The 15,296-nt window shown below is 36.7% G+C and overlaps 1 protein-coding gene across 3 annotated transcripts; it reads right to left on the bottom strand.

Annotated features, from left to right (window-relative positions):
• Positions 1–38: 38 nt before the first annotated feature.
• Positions 39–11,916, bottom strand: LOC128231796 (17-beta-hydroxysteroid dehydrogenase 14-like). Of its 3 annotated transcripts, XM_052944994.1 has the most exons (11): positions 11,570–11,916; positions 11,412–11,450; positions 11,075–11,134; positions 2,550–2,647; positions 1,831–1,897; positions 1,612–1,703; positions 1,375–1,479; positions 1,170–1,237; positions 933–1,029; positions 259–444; positions 39–140 (listed from the first exon to the last, which is right to left on the bottom strand). In XM_052944994.1, exons 1-10 carry the CDS (start codon positions 11,655–11,657, stop codon positions 280–282), a joined length of 879 nt encoding a protein of 292 aa, XP_052800954.1. In that variant the 5' UTR covers positions 11,658–11,916; the 3' UTR covers positions 39–140; positions 259–279. The 3 variants fall into 3 exon arrangements, with proteins under 3 accessions (XP_052800954.1, XP_052800953.1, XP_052800955.1); XM_052944993.1 differs by having other exon boundaries at positions 39–444; positions 11,570–11,913; XM_052944995.1 differs by lacking the exon at positions 11,075–11,134 and having other exon boundaries at positions 39–444; positions 11,570–11,896.
• Positions 11,917–15,296: the final 3,380 nt, after the last annotated feature.

The raw sequence follows: 15,296 nt of genomic DNA on the forward strand, positions 1-15,296 counted from the left end.
GACAGTTATTGGTAATACAAAACAATGCAAGAAGTGTCGTAGGTCTTAAATTCATGTTTATTTAAACAAGCAGAAAATGATGAAAAAAAACATCAGTAACAAGTCAGTTCCGAATGTACCAAGTTTCTATCACCTCTTTCCTGAAACGTTGAAAAGGTTTCGATAAGATATGTTACTTATTTATTCAATTATTTCGTTTGAAGTACAATGGTGACATAGCACACAATGAACAATTAACAGAACACGCACTCAGCTTACACTATCGGTTACGTCCGCATCTCATACAAAGTCCGCGGAGTCCTTGGCAAGTTGGTTCTTCATCCCGTAGCTGAGCTCGGCGCCGCCGGTGAGAGGGATATTGATGCCGGTACAGAAAGTGGCGTCGGCGGCTAGAAACAGGCACGCCCGCCCACACTCCTCGATCGTCCCAAACCGACCCAGCAGCTGTCGAGTAAAATAGACACGCATTTCAGTCAAGCTAAAATCATCAAGCTAAATTTATTTTAAAGATTTCTATTTTTCCTAAAATACAAGTTTATGAAGTTTAGTTTGAATTAAAACAGAGTGAAATGATTTCAAATCACGCGATTGCACTAGAATGTGTTGTTTATTTCGCAGAGCTGGCATGAACTAGAGCAGCATAACGTTCGTCTTTTTATGATTATTATCATAGCTAAAATGATTGTTCATGTGAGAAGTACAAGCAACTTTAATTCTTTGCAAGCACGCCGACATCGGGGACAGTCAGGTTAGGACAATTACTCTTCTTTCTGTCCAAAAACAGACGTTTTCTTTCCGTCCAAAAACAGACGTCTTCTTTTCGTCCAAAAACAGACGTACTAAACACCCCTTGGCTACCACAACGGATTATACCGGCTGTATCACAGATCACATGTGTAAGTACAGAAATTCGAGCAATTTGAAAAGCTTACCTGGGCGTTTTCTCCGTTTCTGCGGCACTTCTCCGGATCTGGTGTCTTGTTAGCGCCGTCCTCCCACATCGGCGTCCACACGTTCCCGGGAGAAAACCTGCATACAGTAACAGCACTGAGTTACAGTTGTGTCATCAAGACAAATGTACGATATTCTGATCATATTTTGTCAGTTCATTTCAATTAAATACAATGCAGCAAGTGCGTGTCGACAGAAATGATAATGAAACAACATACGTATTGACGCGTACACCGTGTATAGATTCATCTATTGCCAGCGCTTTGGTGAGAGACGTGATACCACCCTAAAAACAGCATGTGCCGTTTTAATCAGGACAACACCGTATAAGCTGCTGATGAAACCAAGTCGACAAGTGACGGAGTGAGGTTAGAGATTGCAAATGAGAAGACACATATGTAGAACGTTTGGAAGAATGGTTACCTTTGAGGCGACGTAGGTGCAGGATCCTGGCTGTCCGATGTCCGCCACGAGACTCGAGTCCTGAATAATACATCCCTTGGTCTGTCGCAGGTACGGCAAGGAGTACTGAACGAAACGAAAAGAAAAACAGAATAAAGTTTCTAATTAATATAACAAATTGAATAACTTGTGTTTTGATAAAATGATCAACTATTGTATGAAAGTGTATTCATGTACATGGCTTTACATTTGCATTACCTTAGCAACGAGGAAGTAGCTGACGAGGTTAACGTTGAGCAGGCTCTTGAAGTCATCCGCCGAGATGTCGTCAATTCGCATTACTGGAGGATCTGCAGGTACGGAAGTCGGGATTAATACACTGACTTCAAATGGTTTCATAATAAGTTATTATTTAATAACTAAAGACCACTTGAAAATTTCAACTCCCTCATAAATATAGAACGTTGAAATACATACGCTGCCCGGCGTTATTTATAACACAGTCGATTCTTCCAAACTTCTTAACTGCAGTGTTTATCAAATTCTGAAAATTCAGAAATACGACATTCAAGGTTGATTTAAGTCGTTGCGATGCTACATAGTGTGAGATTTTCACTTATATATAGTCATTACTGAAATTCCTTAGAAACAGGTGCGGTGGTAAGAACTCGTAACATAAGCAGGGATCACAGAAAAGAAGGCCTTTTGTTTAACACATTTCATTGAACAAAAATAATAAATAAGTAAAACACACACACACACACACACACATTGTTTGCCATGATATTGCAACGGATTAAAACGAACGCGGAGCTCAAAGACGTATCGGTTGATGCAAAAAAATTTTTTTTAATTTTAATGCATTAGAGCTATTATGTTTTACTTATTTAACTTGAATGATAAAAAAGAAATTGTCTACAGATAAAAAAGATTAGCGATATGTTGGCGTGTTTTGACTGGTGAATTTATGGCCACTTGGCTTTTAACTGAAAAACCCAATTGCGTTTGGTTAATATTTTTGAATATGTACATAAATCTTGTGCTTTTTTGCTCTGATCATTAAAGTCAAATGAGTAAAACATAATTATGCATAATAAAACAAAAATGCATCGACCTTTATTGTGCGCCTGTGAAATATTTATCTCCAAAAGGAACGCCGTTTATGCCTGCAAGCGTCGACAAGTGGCCATTGTTACCTTGATGTCGTCCTCACTGGTCATGTCACAGCGCACGAACACTGCACTTCCTGGACCCTCAGCGTTCATCTGGGTTTCCAGCTCCCGCCCCTCCGCCTCTATTGTAAATAATAACACTTTATCGAACAGATGACAATGCACTTCTACTACTACCGTCAAGACCACCACAACCACCACCACAACTTTCATTATTCTTTTATATGTTTTTATTCTTATTATATCTTATACAACAATCTGAAGATCGTGCCAAAGATGGTGTATTTATGAGAACAAATTTCTTTGAACTTGAAGAAATGAAGCGCAAACGGGAAATCTAGCCTTAATACGTTGACTACGGGATATCATGCCTAAATAAATCGTTTGAATAATGTGAATGGGTAATACATGACTGAATAAAGTGTATGGGGAATACATGTTTAAACAAGGTGTATGGGGAATACATGTTTAAACCAGGTGCATGGGTAGTACATGCCTGAATAAGGTGTATGGGGAGTGCATGCTTGAATTATGTGTATGGGGAATACATGTTTAAACAAGGTGTATGGGGAATACATGCCTGAATAAGGTGTATGGGGAGTGCATGCCTGAATAATGTGTATCATCCGAGGGAATACATGTTTAAACAAAGTGTATAGGGATTACATGTTTAAACAAGGTGTATGGATAATAGATGTTTAAACAAGGTGTATGGGTAGTACATGCCTGAATAAGGTGTATGGGCAATACATGTTTAAACACGATGTATGGGGAATACATGTTTAAACAAGGTGTATGGTGAATACATGTTTAAACAAGGAATATGGGTAGTACATGCCTGAATAAGGTGTATGGGGAGTACATGACTGAATCAATTGTATGGGTAGTTCTTGACTGAATCAGGTGTATGGGTAGTACATGACTGAATAAGGTGTATGGGGAGTACATGACTGAACAAAGTGTATGGGGATTACATGACTGAACAAGGTGTATGGGGATTACATGACTGAACAAGGTGTATGGGGAGTACATGACTGAATCAGGTGTATGGGGAGTACATGACTGAACAAGGTGTATGGGGAGTACATGACTGAACAAGGTGTATGGGGAGTACATGACTGAACAAGGTGTATGGGGAGTACATGACTGAACAAGGTGTATGGGGAGTACATGACTGAACAAGGTATATGGGGATTACATGACTGAACAAGGTGTATGGGGAGTACATGACTGAACAAGGTGTATGGGGAGTACATGACTGAACAAGGTGTATGGGGATTACATGACTGAACAAGGTGTATGGGGATTACATGACTGAATCCGGTGTATGGGGATTACATGACTGAACAAGGTGTATGGGGAGTACATGACTGAACAAGGTATATGGGGAGTACATGACTGAACAAGGTTTATGGGGAGTACATGACTGAACAAGGTGTATGGGTAGTACATGACTGAACAAGGTGTATAGGGATTACATGACTGAATCCGGTGTATGGGGATTACATGACTGAACAAGGTATATGGGGAGTACATGACTGAACAAGGTGTATGGGTAGTACATGACTGAACAAGGTTTATGGGTAGTACATGACTGAACAAGGTGTATGGGGAGTACATGACTGAACAAGGTGTATGGGGAGTACATGACTGAACAAGGTGTATGGGGAGTACATGACTGAACAAGGTGTATGGGGAGTACATGACTGAACAAGGTTTATGGGGAGTACATGACTGAATCCGGTGTATGGGGAGTACATGACTGAATAACGTGTATAGGTAGTACATGCCTGAATAACGTGTATGGGTAGTACATGACTGAATGAGCCTGAGTTTGCGCAATACATGTTTAAACAAGGTGTATGGGGAGTACATGACTGATGAAGGTGTATGGGTAGTACATGACTGAACAAGGTGTATGGGGATTACATGACTGAACAAGGTGTATGGGGAGTACATGACTGAACAAGGTGTATGGGGATTACATGACTGAACAAGGTGTATGGGGAGTACATGACTGAACAAGGTGTATGGGGAGTACATGACTGAACAAGGTGTATGGGGAGTACATGACTGAACAAGGTGTATGGGGAGTACATGACTGAACAAGGTGTATGGGGATTACATGACTGAACAAGGTTTATGGGTAGTACATGACTGAACAAGGTGTATGGGGATTACATGACTGAACAAGGTGTATGGGGATTACATGACTGAACAAGGTGTATGGGGAGTACATGACTGAACAAGGTGTATGGGGAGTACATGACTGAATAACGTGTATAGGTAGTACATGCCTGAATAACGTGTATGGATAGTACATGCCTGAATGTTTGCGCAATACATGTTTAAACAAGGTGTATGGGGAGTACATGACTGATGAAGGTGTATGGAGAATACATGTTTAAATAAGGTGTATGGGTAGAATATGACTGAATGTGGCGAATGAGGAAAAACAAGCATGAATAAGGTGTTTATACGGGAGAATATGTCCAAGTAAGGTTAATACGTTAGAATAAGTCTTAAAATGATACCTACGTGAAAACATGCTAAATAAGGTACTACGAGATAAAATGCCTCATGAGGTGCGTCACGGTGGAGAACCCACGTGACTTATTTGGTAAAGTGCACGGCAACAAATGTCAACAAGTCTCGATTCAGGTAAGGTTTTTAAAGATAACTTTCTTAATATTTGGAGAATTTTTGTGAAATAAAGACCATAAACCCCGCATTTAAGAGCTCTATCCACGGTAAAAAAGAACTTTCTCTAATATCTTAAAGTTTTCCTGAAAATCTTGACCAACTGATTTCTCAGAGTTGAAATCTAAGGCAATGTACACGGCTTTTGACAAATCTATCGGTTTACTTCATGTTATCCGTAAATAATTCATACAAAAATCTTATTTTAAGCAAATTTTATTTATTTTAAAGTTTTCAGCGTGTATTGTTGAACTTCTTATAGTTATTTCAAAGGTGAAAATGAGCTAAAACCAAATTGATAAAGTACACGGACATTTTAGGTTTGATAAAGTACATGGTCGTTTGCAACCTTCAGTGTATATACTAATTATTTCACTGAGTGGTGCTAAAACGAGTTATTATAAATATATTTATTATTTCTATTCTTAAAATTCATTATTGAACATTGTTCCATGTTTGAAAAGACGCATTGTAATGGAGTGATAATGGAAGAATGAACGCGTGTCGCCTAAATGATGGGCTCATTTTCATGAATCATGGAAACATGTGTCATCACACTAAAATTCAGTCCCGTATTTAAACAATATACTCGCAATTGACATATAAAGGGCTTGAAGTTTTTGTAAAGGGAGTTCCACTTCTTTTTCGTATCGTATATGTAAAACGTGTTTGTATTCATTATACATGGTAAACAGTAACACATAACTGCTTAATAACTCTTCATTTTGTCAATTTTGAGGAAGAAAAGTGTTCTTGTACTTTTAATGTCTTCTATTGCTAGCTGATTTGAACGACTTATAATTTTGTGACATTTGTTTCATTTCAGAATATGAAGACTCCGACTTTATGCAAAGAATGCGGAATGGCATTTCAAAATAAAACAAGAGCTGTCACAGTATGTGACGAATGCCCCCGAATGTGACATTGACCTACGAACAAGGTCAGTACATGAAAAGTTGATCTTGCCTTTACGTGTCAAATACATATGGCAAGTTATTTTAAATTGCCTCTGAACATAAAAAAATACCACCCATACTTGACAACCTACACTGTTATGTCCTTATATTCAGAATTCCCTTGTGAATAAACACTTAAGTGTATCTTTCACCTTAGAGGTAGGGACATGGGTCTTGCACACGACACGTTGTCTTCGTATGTGGAACACATGTAGCAAGTGATTTTAAAATCTGTCCATACAAGGGAAAGTAACAGCCCTGACACGACAACCTATACTCTATGTCCTTATATGCAACACTCCATTGTGAATAAACACTAAGTGTGACCTTGACCTTTGAGGTAGGGACACGGGTCTTGCAGGCGACACGTCGTCTTGGTATGTGGAACAAAAGTGTCAAGTTTTTTTTAAACCTGTCCATACAAGGGAAAGTTACAACCCGGACACGACAACCTATACTCTATGTCCTTATATGCAGCACTCCATTGTCAGACAATGCGAATGTCCGTCGGACAGTCGGACATGTCCGGTATATTTCAATTTTGACCGACGAAACTTTTGTGTTGGTCGGTCACACTGTCCGGTGAAAAATTAAAGTCAGCACCGTTTAATTTTCGGAAAATTTACTTTCAGTTTCTAAATAAATGTTCAGAGTTATTTTTATATCATGATTATTCAGCGTGTTAATCCGTGTTTCACTATTTGTAAACCCCGTTTCAACATGTTTCCGTAAAAGCCGATAAAACGCGTAAGGTTCCGATTTCAGCTGGTACTCTAATACTTTTATTTTACGGAAATGTTCGGAAATTACAAAATTCCGTTATGTAGTGGTTCCCGGCAATCGTGTTAATTTAAATATGATGATTAATAAACCGAGCTGACTTTCTTTCCGCTCTGTTTAACATTGCCAATAACAAGAACTCTACTTTCGTTTTTGCATAAATGTGCCTGAGTTTGACTTGTAGTACAATTCGTAACATTTTATAACCCTATTGTATCTTTAATTTAAAGATGAATTAAGTGTAAGATCTAGCTGTTTCATGGGTAGACGAACCAGATATGAGTTTTTATTGGGGAGGCAAGGGAAGAAAAAAATTATGACATTTATAAGATTTTGTTTACATTATGTTTGGCCTTTTTTTGTAATTTATTATAGTACTGTAGGACAAATCTAACCAAAAGGATCTAAACCTGTTATAATGGGGAATTACAAAACTTATTTAAAAAAGAGGCTTATTAAATCAAGGTTTAGGCTGATGTTACTGAATACTGTTTGTAACATTGCGACAGGTAAAAATTTGGTGCGACAGGTAAACTTTCAGTGTTTACCTGTCGCAATGTCCTGTGAAGAAGGAAAAGTTTTCGCGTTGTCTGCATTGTGAATAAACACTATGTGTGACCTTGACCTTTGAGGCAGGGACACGGGTCTTGCACACGACACGTCGTCTTGGTATGTGGAACACATGTGGCAAGTTATTTTAAAATCTGTCCATACACGAGAAAGTCACAGCCCGGACACGACAACCTATACTCTATGTCCTTATATGCAGCACTCCATTGTAAATAAACACTAAGTGTGACCTTGACCTTTGAGGTAGGGACACGGGTCTTGCAGGCGACACGTCGTCTTGGTATGTGGAACACATGTGGCAAGTTATTTTAAAATCTGTCCATACACGAGAAAGTTACAGCCCGGACACGACAACCTATACTCTATGTCCTTATATGCAGCACTCCATTGTGAATTAACACTAAGTGTGACCTTGACCTTTGAGGTAGGGACACGGGTCTTGCACGCGACACGTCGTCTTGGTATGTGGAACACATGTGGCAAGTTATTTTAAAATCTGTCCATACAAGGGAAAGTTACAGCCCGGACACGACAACCTGTACTCTATGTCCTTATCATATATAATGCAGCACTCCATTGTGAATAAACACTAAGTGTGACCTTGACCTTTGAGGTAGGGACACGGGTCTTGCAGGCGACACGTCGTCTTGGTATGTGGTACACATGTGGCAAGTTATTTTAAAATCTGTCCATACAAGAGAAAGTTACAGCCCGGACACGACAACCTATACTCTATGTCCTTATATGCAGCACTCCATTGTGAATAAACACTAAGTGTGACCTTGACCTTTGAGGTAGGGACACGAGTCTTGCACGCCACACGTCGTCTTGGTATGTGGAACACATGTGGCAAGTTATTTTAAAATCTGTCCATACAAGGGAAAGTTACAGAGCCGGACGGACGGTGCGATTTTAATATGCCCACCTTCGGGAGCATAAAAACAACATCTAGTAGACCACGATAGAAGGCATTCTGGTCGATTGCCATCGTTTTTGCGGGAATGTGTTTACACAGACACAGGTTAGTTTTTAGCTTTTTTTCGCCGAGAAATAAGAATATACTTATAGTTATACTTTTATTATGACTCCCCTCGTGTAGAGGTTAAGATTTGCCGTCGTCTGACTGTGTTTTCAACGTTCTTTAGGGGGTTGCGTTTTTCACATAATAATGTGGTCCACCATGTTTCAGTGGACAGGGTCGTTCAGATTTATGGTGCTGATTACACGATCAAACACTCATTGCGTGGCAGTTATATGGTGTTTTTTTATAAATTATATTCAAGTACTGACATTGCCAGCATTTCTCGCTAACTTGTGACAGCACATGTTTTTTTATAGGTGCAGCAATCACGAGACAAAGTTGCACGTTTGCAAATAGTGTGGCAAAACTACCCTTGCAAGACTTGAAGATACACGAAAGACGCGAATCGGCCAATTGAAGCTAACCTGTGTGTGTGGGTTCAAACTGGGTGACACGACCAATCTCAGTGACCAGATTTCTACTAGATACAGGGGTATGACACGTCACAAATGTCTACAGTGTCGCTCAGCATTCAAGTTCAAATCTGGACTCAGCAGGCACGTTAAGGCGAAACACACCTAATCAGGACACATTGAAAGATCACAATGGTCTAGTTAGAAGTGCATTCCAGTATGTTTCTGAGTTGAAATAACGTTTTGATGAGTTCAACATTTTATTAAGATAAATAGCAAAACGTACTGTTACCAAATGGTGCTCTTTCAAAATGTTCGTTTGTCTTACAGTACTGAAAACATTGCAGTGTAAAATTAGTATGAAAACGGATTGAGCATAAAACATTTTCACAAGGTTTAGAGATGCATTGTTGTCATTTTCCCATTGGTGTCCTATAAACTCTTAACTGCATGTATCTTATATAATTCAGCAAGCTTTGAAACACAATTATTTTGTAATCACAATAAAGCCTTTAGTCTAGAACATTCTAATGTCCCATGTTCAGCTCTAATCTATATGTTCAAGTCTTAGTCCTAGCCTGTAAGTTGGTAATATAGTGTGCTCTCATTCCTCCTTGCTGTTTCCCATCTTACTCGGAGCCTCCATCTTTACAATGAGTTCCTGTCTGTATTGTTCGAACGACCGCAGTTTTACTGATGTAGATCAGATAATATTTGTTCAGACTGAACCAAATAAAAGATTCAGTGTTACCTGAAAGGTATGAACAATATGCTTTAAATGTGGAAATATATATAAACTAATTGTGATGTGCCTATTTTATTGTTTTATATCACATCAAAATAGGAATATTCATGAAATTTATAATCACCACAAACAGACCGCAAACTACAGAGATGTTTTATTCGCCGTCAGTCCAGATTATAATTTATAAGTAAAACTATCTGATTTTTGAAGAAATGTATGTATGATTCTGTATTGATCTGCATATTTAAAAGTAATCGAACTTATAATGGCAGACTTTCTCTTCAATTATTCCATAGACTATCTTTCAACTCCTCATTAAATATGATTGCTAAACATTTAGTTATTTAGGTGTGCGTTATAATGCAAAATTTATGGATACAACTTAAATAAAAACTAAACACTATACATTCTGACTTCACGAATAGAAAATGCTTATATAACGATTAGTTTGTAAACCGCACTCTACTTTCAAACATAAACTAAAATGACCGTGTACTTTATCATCCTAAAATGCCCGTGTACTTTATCAATTTGGTGTTAGTTCATTTTTACCTTTGAAATAACTTGAAGTTAAACAATACACGCTGAAAACTATAAAATACATAAAACTTTCTTAAAATAAGATTTGTGTATGAATTATTTACGGATAACATGAAGTAAACCGGAAGATTTGTCAAAAGCCGTGTACTTTGCCTTAGATTTCAACTCTGAGAAATCAGTTGGTCAAGATTTTCAGGAAAACTTTAAGGATATTAGAGAAAGTTTTTTATTACCGTGGATAGAGCTCTTAAATGCGGGGTTTATGGTCTATATTTCACAAAAATTCTCCAAATATTAAGAAAGTTATCTTTAAAAACCTTACCTGAATCAAGACTTGTTGACATTTGTTGCCGTGCACTTTACCAAATAAGTCACGTGGGTTCTCCACCGTGTGCGTATGTGGAACATCTACATACATGCTTGAAGATATATGCCACAATAATGTATGCAATTGATAAAAGTTGCAATTTTGAGTTGCAATTAGAATTGCATATAAGCTTGTTTCCGGTTTCAAACTTTTTGAAATATTTCGCACCTGACCCATTAACGATAAAGACGCTTTCAAAATGGACCCATACAAAATGACGTGTTTTAGTGTTCAAATTATATATAATGACACAATTTTAGTAAAAACAACATCACAAGAACTGTATATTTAAGCGCCTAACGAGCTGCGAAAACTTGAGCCTTGTTATCTTAATATAACCCATGGTTATATTTGCCGGTCTATTTCAAAAAGACTTGGAAAGTCACAGCATGGACACGACCCCCGTGCATATATATTCAGCATTCCATAATGAACCACCTTTAACTAGGATCTTGACCTAAGGGGTAGAGACAGGGATCTTGCGCGTGATACGTCGTCTTTATGCCTTGCATCTCATCTGTGTAAGTGAAAACGATTCCACTGTGCAAGCAAAGTTACAGACACGAACATAAATCGGACGGAAGGACGCAGTCCCGCGTTCGTGGGCATAAAAACATTATGTACCCTTAACTTTTTTGCAATGAAGTCGGAAACAAACATTTATCATTTCTTTCGCCTTAGCGAGGCAAATACTTTATGATGGAGTTGAGTGGTAAAATGTGATTCCATTGTAAAGCAGATGAAACTTAAACTATGATATAAATTCATCTAATACACATGATGTAGCCACTTACCTCCTCTTGAACAGAATACGACATTTGATCCAGCCCGAACTGAAATAGTAAGGCACTTTAAAGAAAAAAAAGGAAATTAATAGAGTTATACTGATCTTGTTTACATAAAGAAAGTTGCATATTTACAATGGAAACGTGAATATCCATGCATCACTTACCAAACACCTCGACGCAACCACGCCCAATTCCCTTACTGCCTCCTGTCACTATAGTAACCTTATCCTTGTAACGAAGTCCTTCCGCCATGGCTAAAGATGTTCAAACTGAATGGACTTTCATATCACAGACACTTGAACTCCTACCATTATCTACACGTTACAGTCTGGTTACGCGAATTTTATCTGTGTACATAGCTGAGACCAATAACACATCCTACTCCCAAGTGCAGTCACTAAGAAGTCATGATAGGCGCACATCATGATGTGCATTAATTAATAGTAATTTTATGCATGGATGATTATATCGACTAATATACATTCTTTGGTTTATAGACAAAATACGTAGTATGGTAGCCCTAAATTTATTAGATTAGAATGGCGACTAATATAATTCATGACTTCGCTAATTTGCTTCCTAGTCAAATAGCCCCCAAGTCAAATAGCCCCCAAGTCAAAAAGCCCCCATTTTGGTCAAATAGCCCCCACACACATTTTAAAATTGGTCAAATAGCCCCCAAAAAACGCCCCCACTTTTTTCATTTTTTATATGTATGTATGCATACTTATGTTATTCCAAAACACTTTTAAACCTTTATTTTTACAAAATAAAGTGCAATTAACACATGGTATATATCTGAAAATTTTACCAAGTAAGAATAACAAACGTTTTAAAATATGACTTATAAATAATATATTATTACATCGAATCTACATTTTAAATGTTTCTAAGTCATAAGTTTTTGGGGTTTTTTTTGGTGTGTTTCTTTATATCAATATTGATTACGCATCAAACTTAAAGCTGCACTCTCACAGATTTATTGTTTTGACAACTTTTTATTTTTTGTCTTGGAAAAAGCAAATTATTGCATAAATATCTGCAAACCAGTGATAAAAGATGCTGACAAAATATTAGATCGCATATTCCCGTTCGAAAATTAATGTTTTATGGCTTAAACCGAAATGCTTAAAACATCAATTTTTGAACTTGAATATAAAAATCTGCGATCTATTTTTTTTTGTCAGCATTCTTATATAACTGGTTTCCATGCATTTTCGCAAAAATCGGCTTGTTCCAAAATTAAGGAACAACAAGAATATATATAAAAAAATAAATAATTACATACAACATTGAACACTTCAAGGTACATGGAATGATCATTTCAAGGCCAGAGTATGAAAAATACCCCATTTTTTAAATATTCTTTTCTTCTTTTTCAGTTCATTTATCTATTTGTCCTTTCTTTGAGACTCTATGCTATAAACATGGATTGCTAAAATTTCAAATACATTAAATTATCATGAAAAGCTATAATCAAACTCTTATTTCAGCTGATACTTTGGAAGTTAACACATTCATGATTCTTAATATTTTAAGGATGAAAAAAACAACGTGAATACGTGCAGTTTAAATGTTTTCTGACAGGACAACATTTTTATTTCTCTTCAATTACTGCAACATAATATCGCTTAGTGAATAAGAGTTGTAATAAATATTGATATTGATATCTTACGTGAATAAAATTAGCTTCATCATTATGTCTTATGTTCTTTTCAACACAAACTAATGTCATTTTATTAAAAAAAAGTCAATGTTATCAATTACCATATAATCGCGTCCAAAACATACCACTAGTGCAAATTTGCAAATGTGGCATAAAAACGCAACATATCGTAATGATAAGATGATATAACTGTTTCATAATGTACTTCATACGGACATACAATACTACGCATTTCAAAATGCAGGTCAAAATCATTAAATGAATGTGAAAATACAAATATGATAATATCGACAGCGTTGTTTTGTTAAAATCTTCGTTTTATTTGTAGTTATAGCATAACTACAATCACATAACAGCTAATAAATATATTTTATCTCTTTTTCCATATTAAAAGTCAAGTCAACCATGCAGTGTCCCTACTTGAGCACATCCAGTGTAAAACAAGCTACATATGGAATATTTGTGTGAGTTTCATGTATGCCCAATTCAGCCGGACATATATAGAGGAAATGTTTTTTAGCAGGCCGGTGTCGGTCAGATCGCCAGATCTGTACAGGTCCCACGCAGCGAACACACGTCCCTGCATGGACCTGTACGTACGCTGCCATCTGGTTACGCTGCAAGCGTTGTCCTGAGACCAGACGGATATATATACACATATCTTAAAAATATTACAACTTACCTTCAAATATACATTGAAATACCTTAAAAATATTACAACTTACATTCAAATATCTTAAAAATATTACAACTTACCTTCCAATATAATTTCAAATAAAAAAGAAGTGGGGGCTATATGACCAAAATGGGGGCGTTTTGACCAAATTGGGGGCGTTTTGACCATTTTTTTCCAAGTGGGGGCTATTTGGCCAAAAGTGTGAGGGCTGTTTGCCAAAATGGGGGCTATTTAACTTGGGGGCTATTTGACTTGGGAGCTATTTGCCCAGGTTAAACCAGGTTGACTTGATGATAACGTGGTTTCGGATTCACCTTTAATAGAGAACAAACATAATTGACATTAATCTTGAAATGAAACTAACTATTCATCAAATTGCAAATTTGGCACAATATTTTTAGAATATATACATACATTCATGTACTTGTATTTTATTATGCAACATCTGGGAAAATGATTAGCAGACACTACGTGTGTTAGAGTGTGATAAACACATGCACACGTTTCGTCCAAATACTAATACATTCGCATTCATATTTTCGCTGGCTTCGCGAGTGATATTATTTATTATTAAAGCTGCACTCTCACAGATTTACAACTTTTTTTTATTTTTTGTCTTGGTAAGAACAAATTTTTGCGTGAATATCTGTAAATCAATGATAAAAGATTGCTAACAAAAGATCAGATCACAGATTTTCATATTTCCGTTCGAAAATGTTTTATGGCTTAAATCATTACTAATGGTTTAAGAAAAATGCATAAAACATCGATTTTTGAACTTAAATAAAAAAAAAAATGTCAGCAAACTTATATCATTGGTTTACAGATATTTACGCAAAAATTTGCTCTTTCCAAGACAAAAAATAAAAAAGTTGTAAAAACGGTAAATCTGTGAGAGTGCAGCTTTAACGGTTATAAAATAAATAACTAAAAATACTTATTGCGTGCGACGGATGACAGTTCACCGAAGTCATTCAATGGAAATATTGAACATTTTATTCAAAACTGATATTGAATAGTATTCCAGATTTCAGTTTAAAATTTATGCACCGATAATACGGTAAAAAATAAGCTGTTATCCGAATTCCGAGGGTTTTGGGTAATGATATCATTTTGAGTTGTGCAAAGTGATACTTCGGTATCATATCGAGCGTAAATGTATGAATACCCAATAATGTCCTCACTTTTACTATACTTTCAACTTTTATTTTCAAATGCTAAGTTCCGCATTATACGGAAAACAAAAGCAGACATTTTATACAAATACAATGTTCATATCACGTAATACAATGGAAAACGGCTATACATAAGTATAGAATGTTATATACAAACAAACACTTTAGTGTTATAGAGAATCATAAAAATACACACATATACATAAGTAAGCTTTTTAGAAATAATAATGCCGCGCATATATGCAGCATCGGCACATGCAAGTATGCAAAATATAAACATGTTTATTAAATATAAATGTGACATACATTGCGGTACCATCGACTAGCTTCACCAGCTGTACGGCCAGTCCACACTCGCATGGTTTCGCCAGTCG

Source organism: Mya arenaria, chromosome 4 (genome assembly GCF_026914265.1).
Source record: "Mya arenaria isolate MELC-2E11 chromosome 4, ASM2691426v1".
Taxonomy (NCBI): Eukaryota; Metazoa; Mollusca; class Bivalvia; order Myida; family Myidae; genus Mya; species Mya arenaria.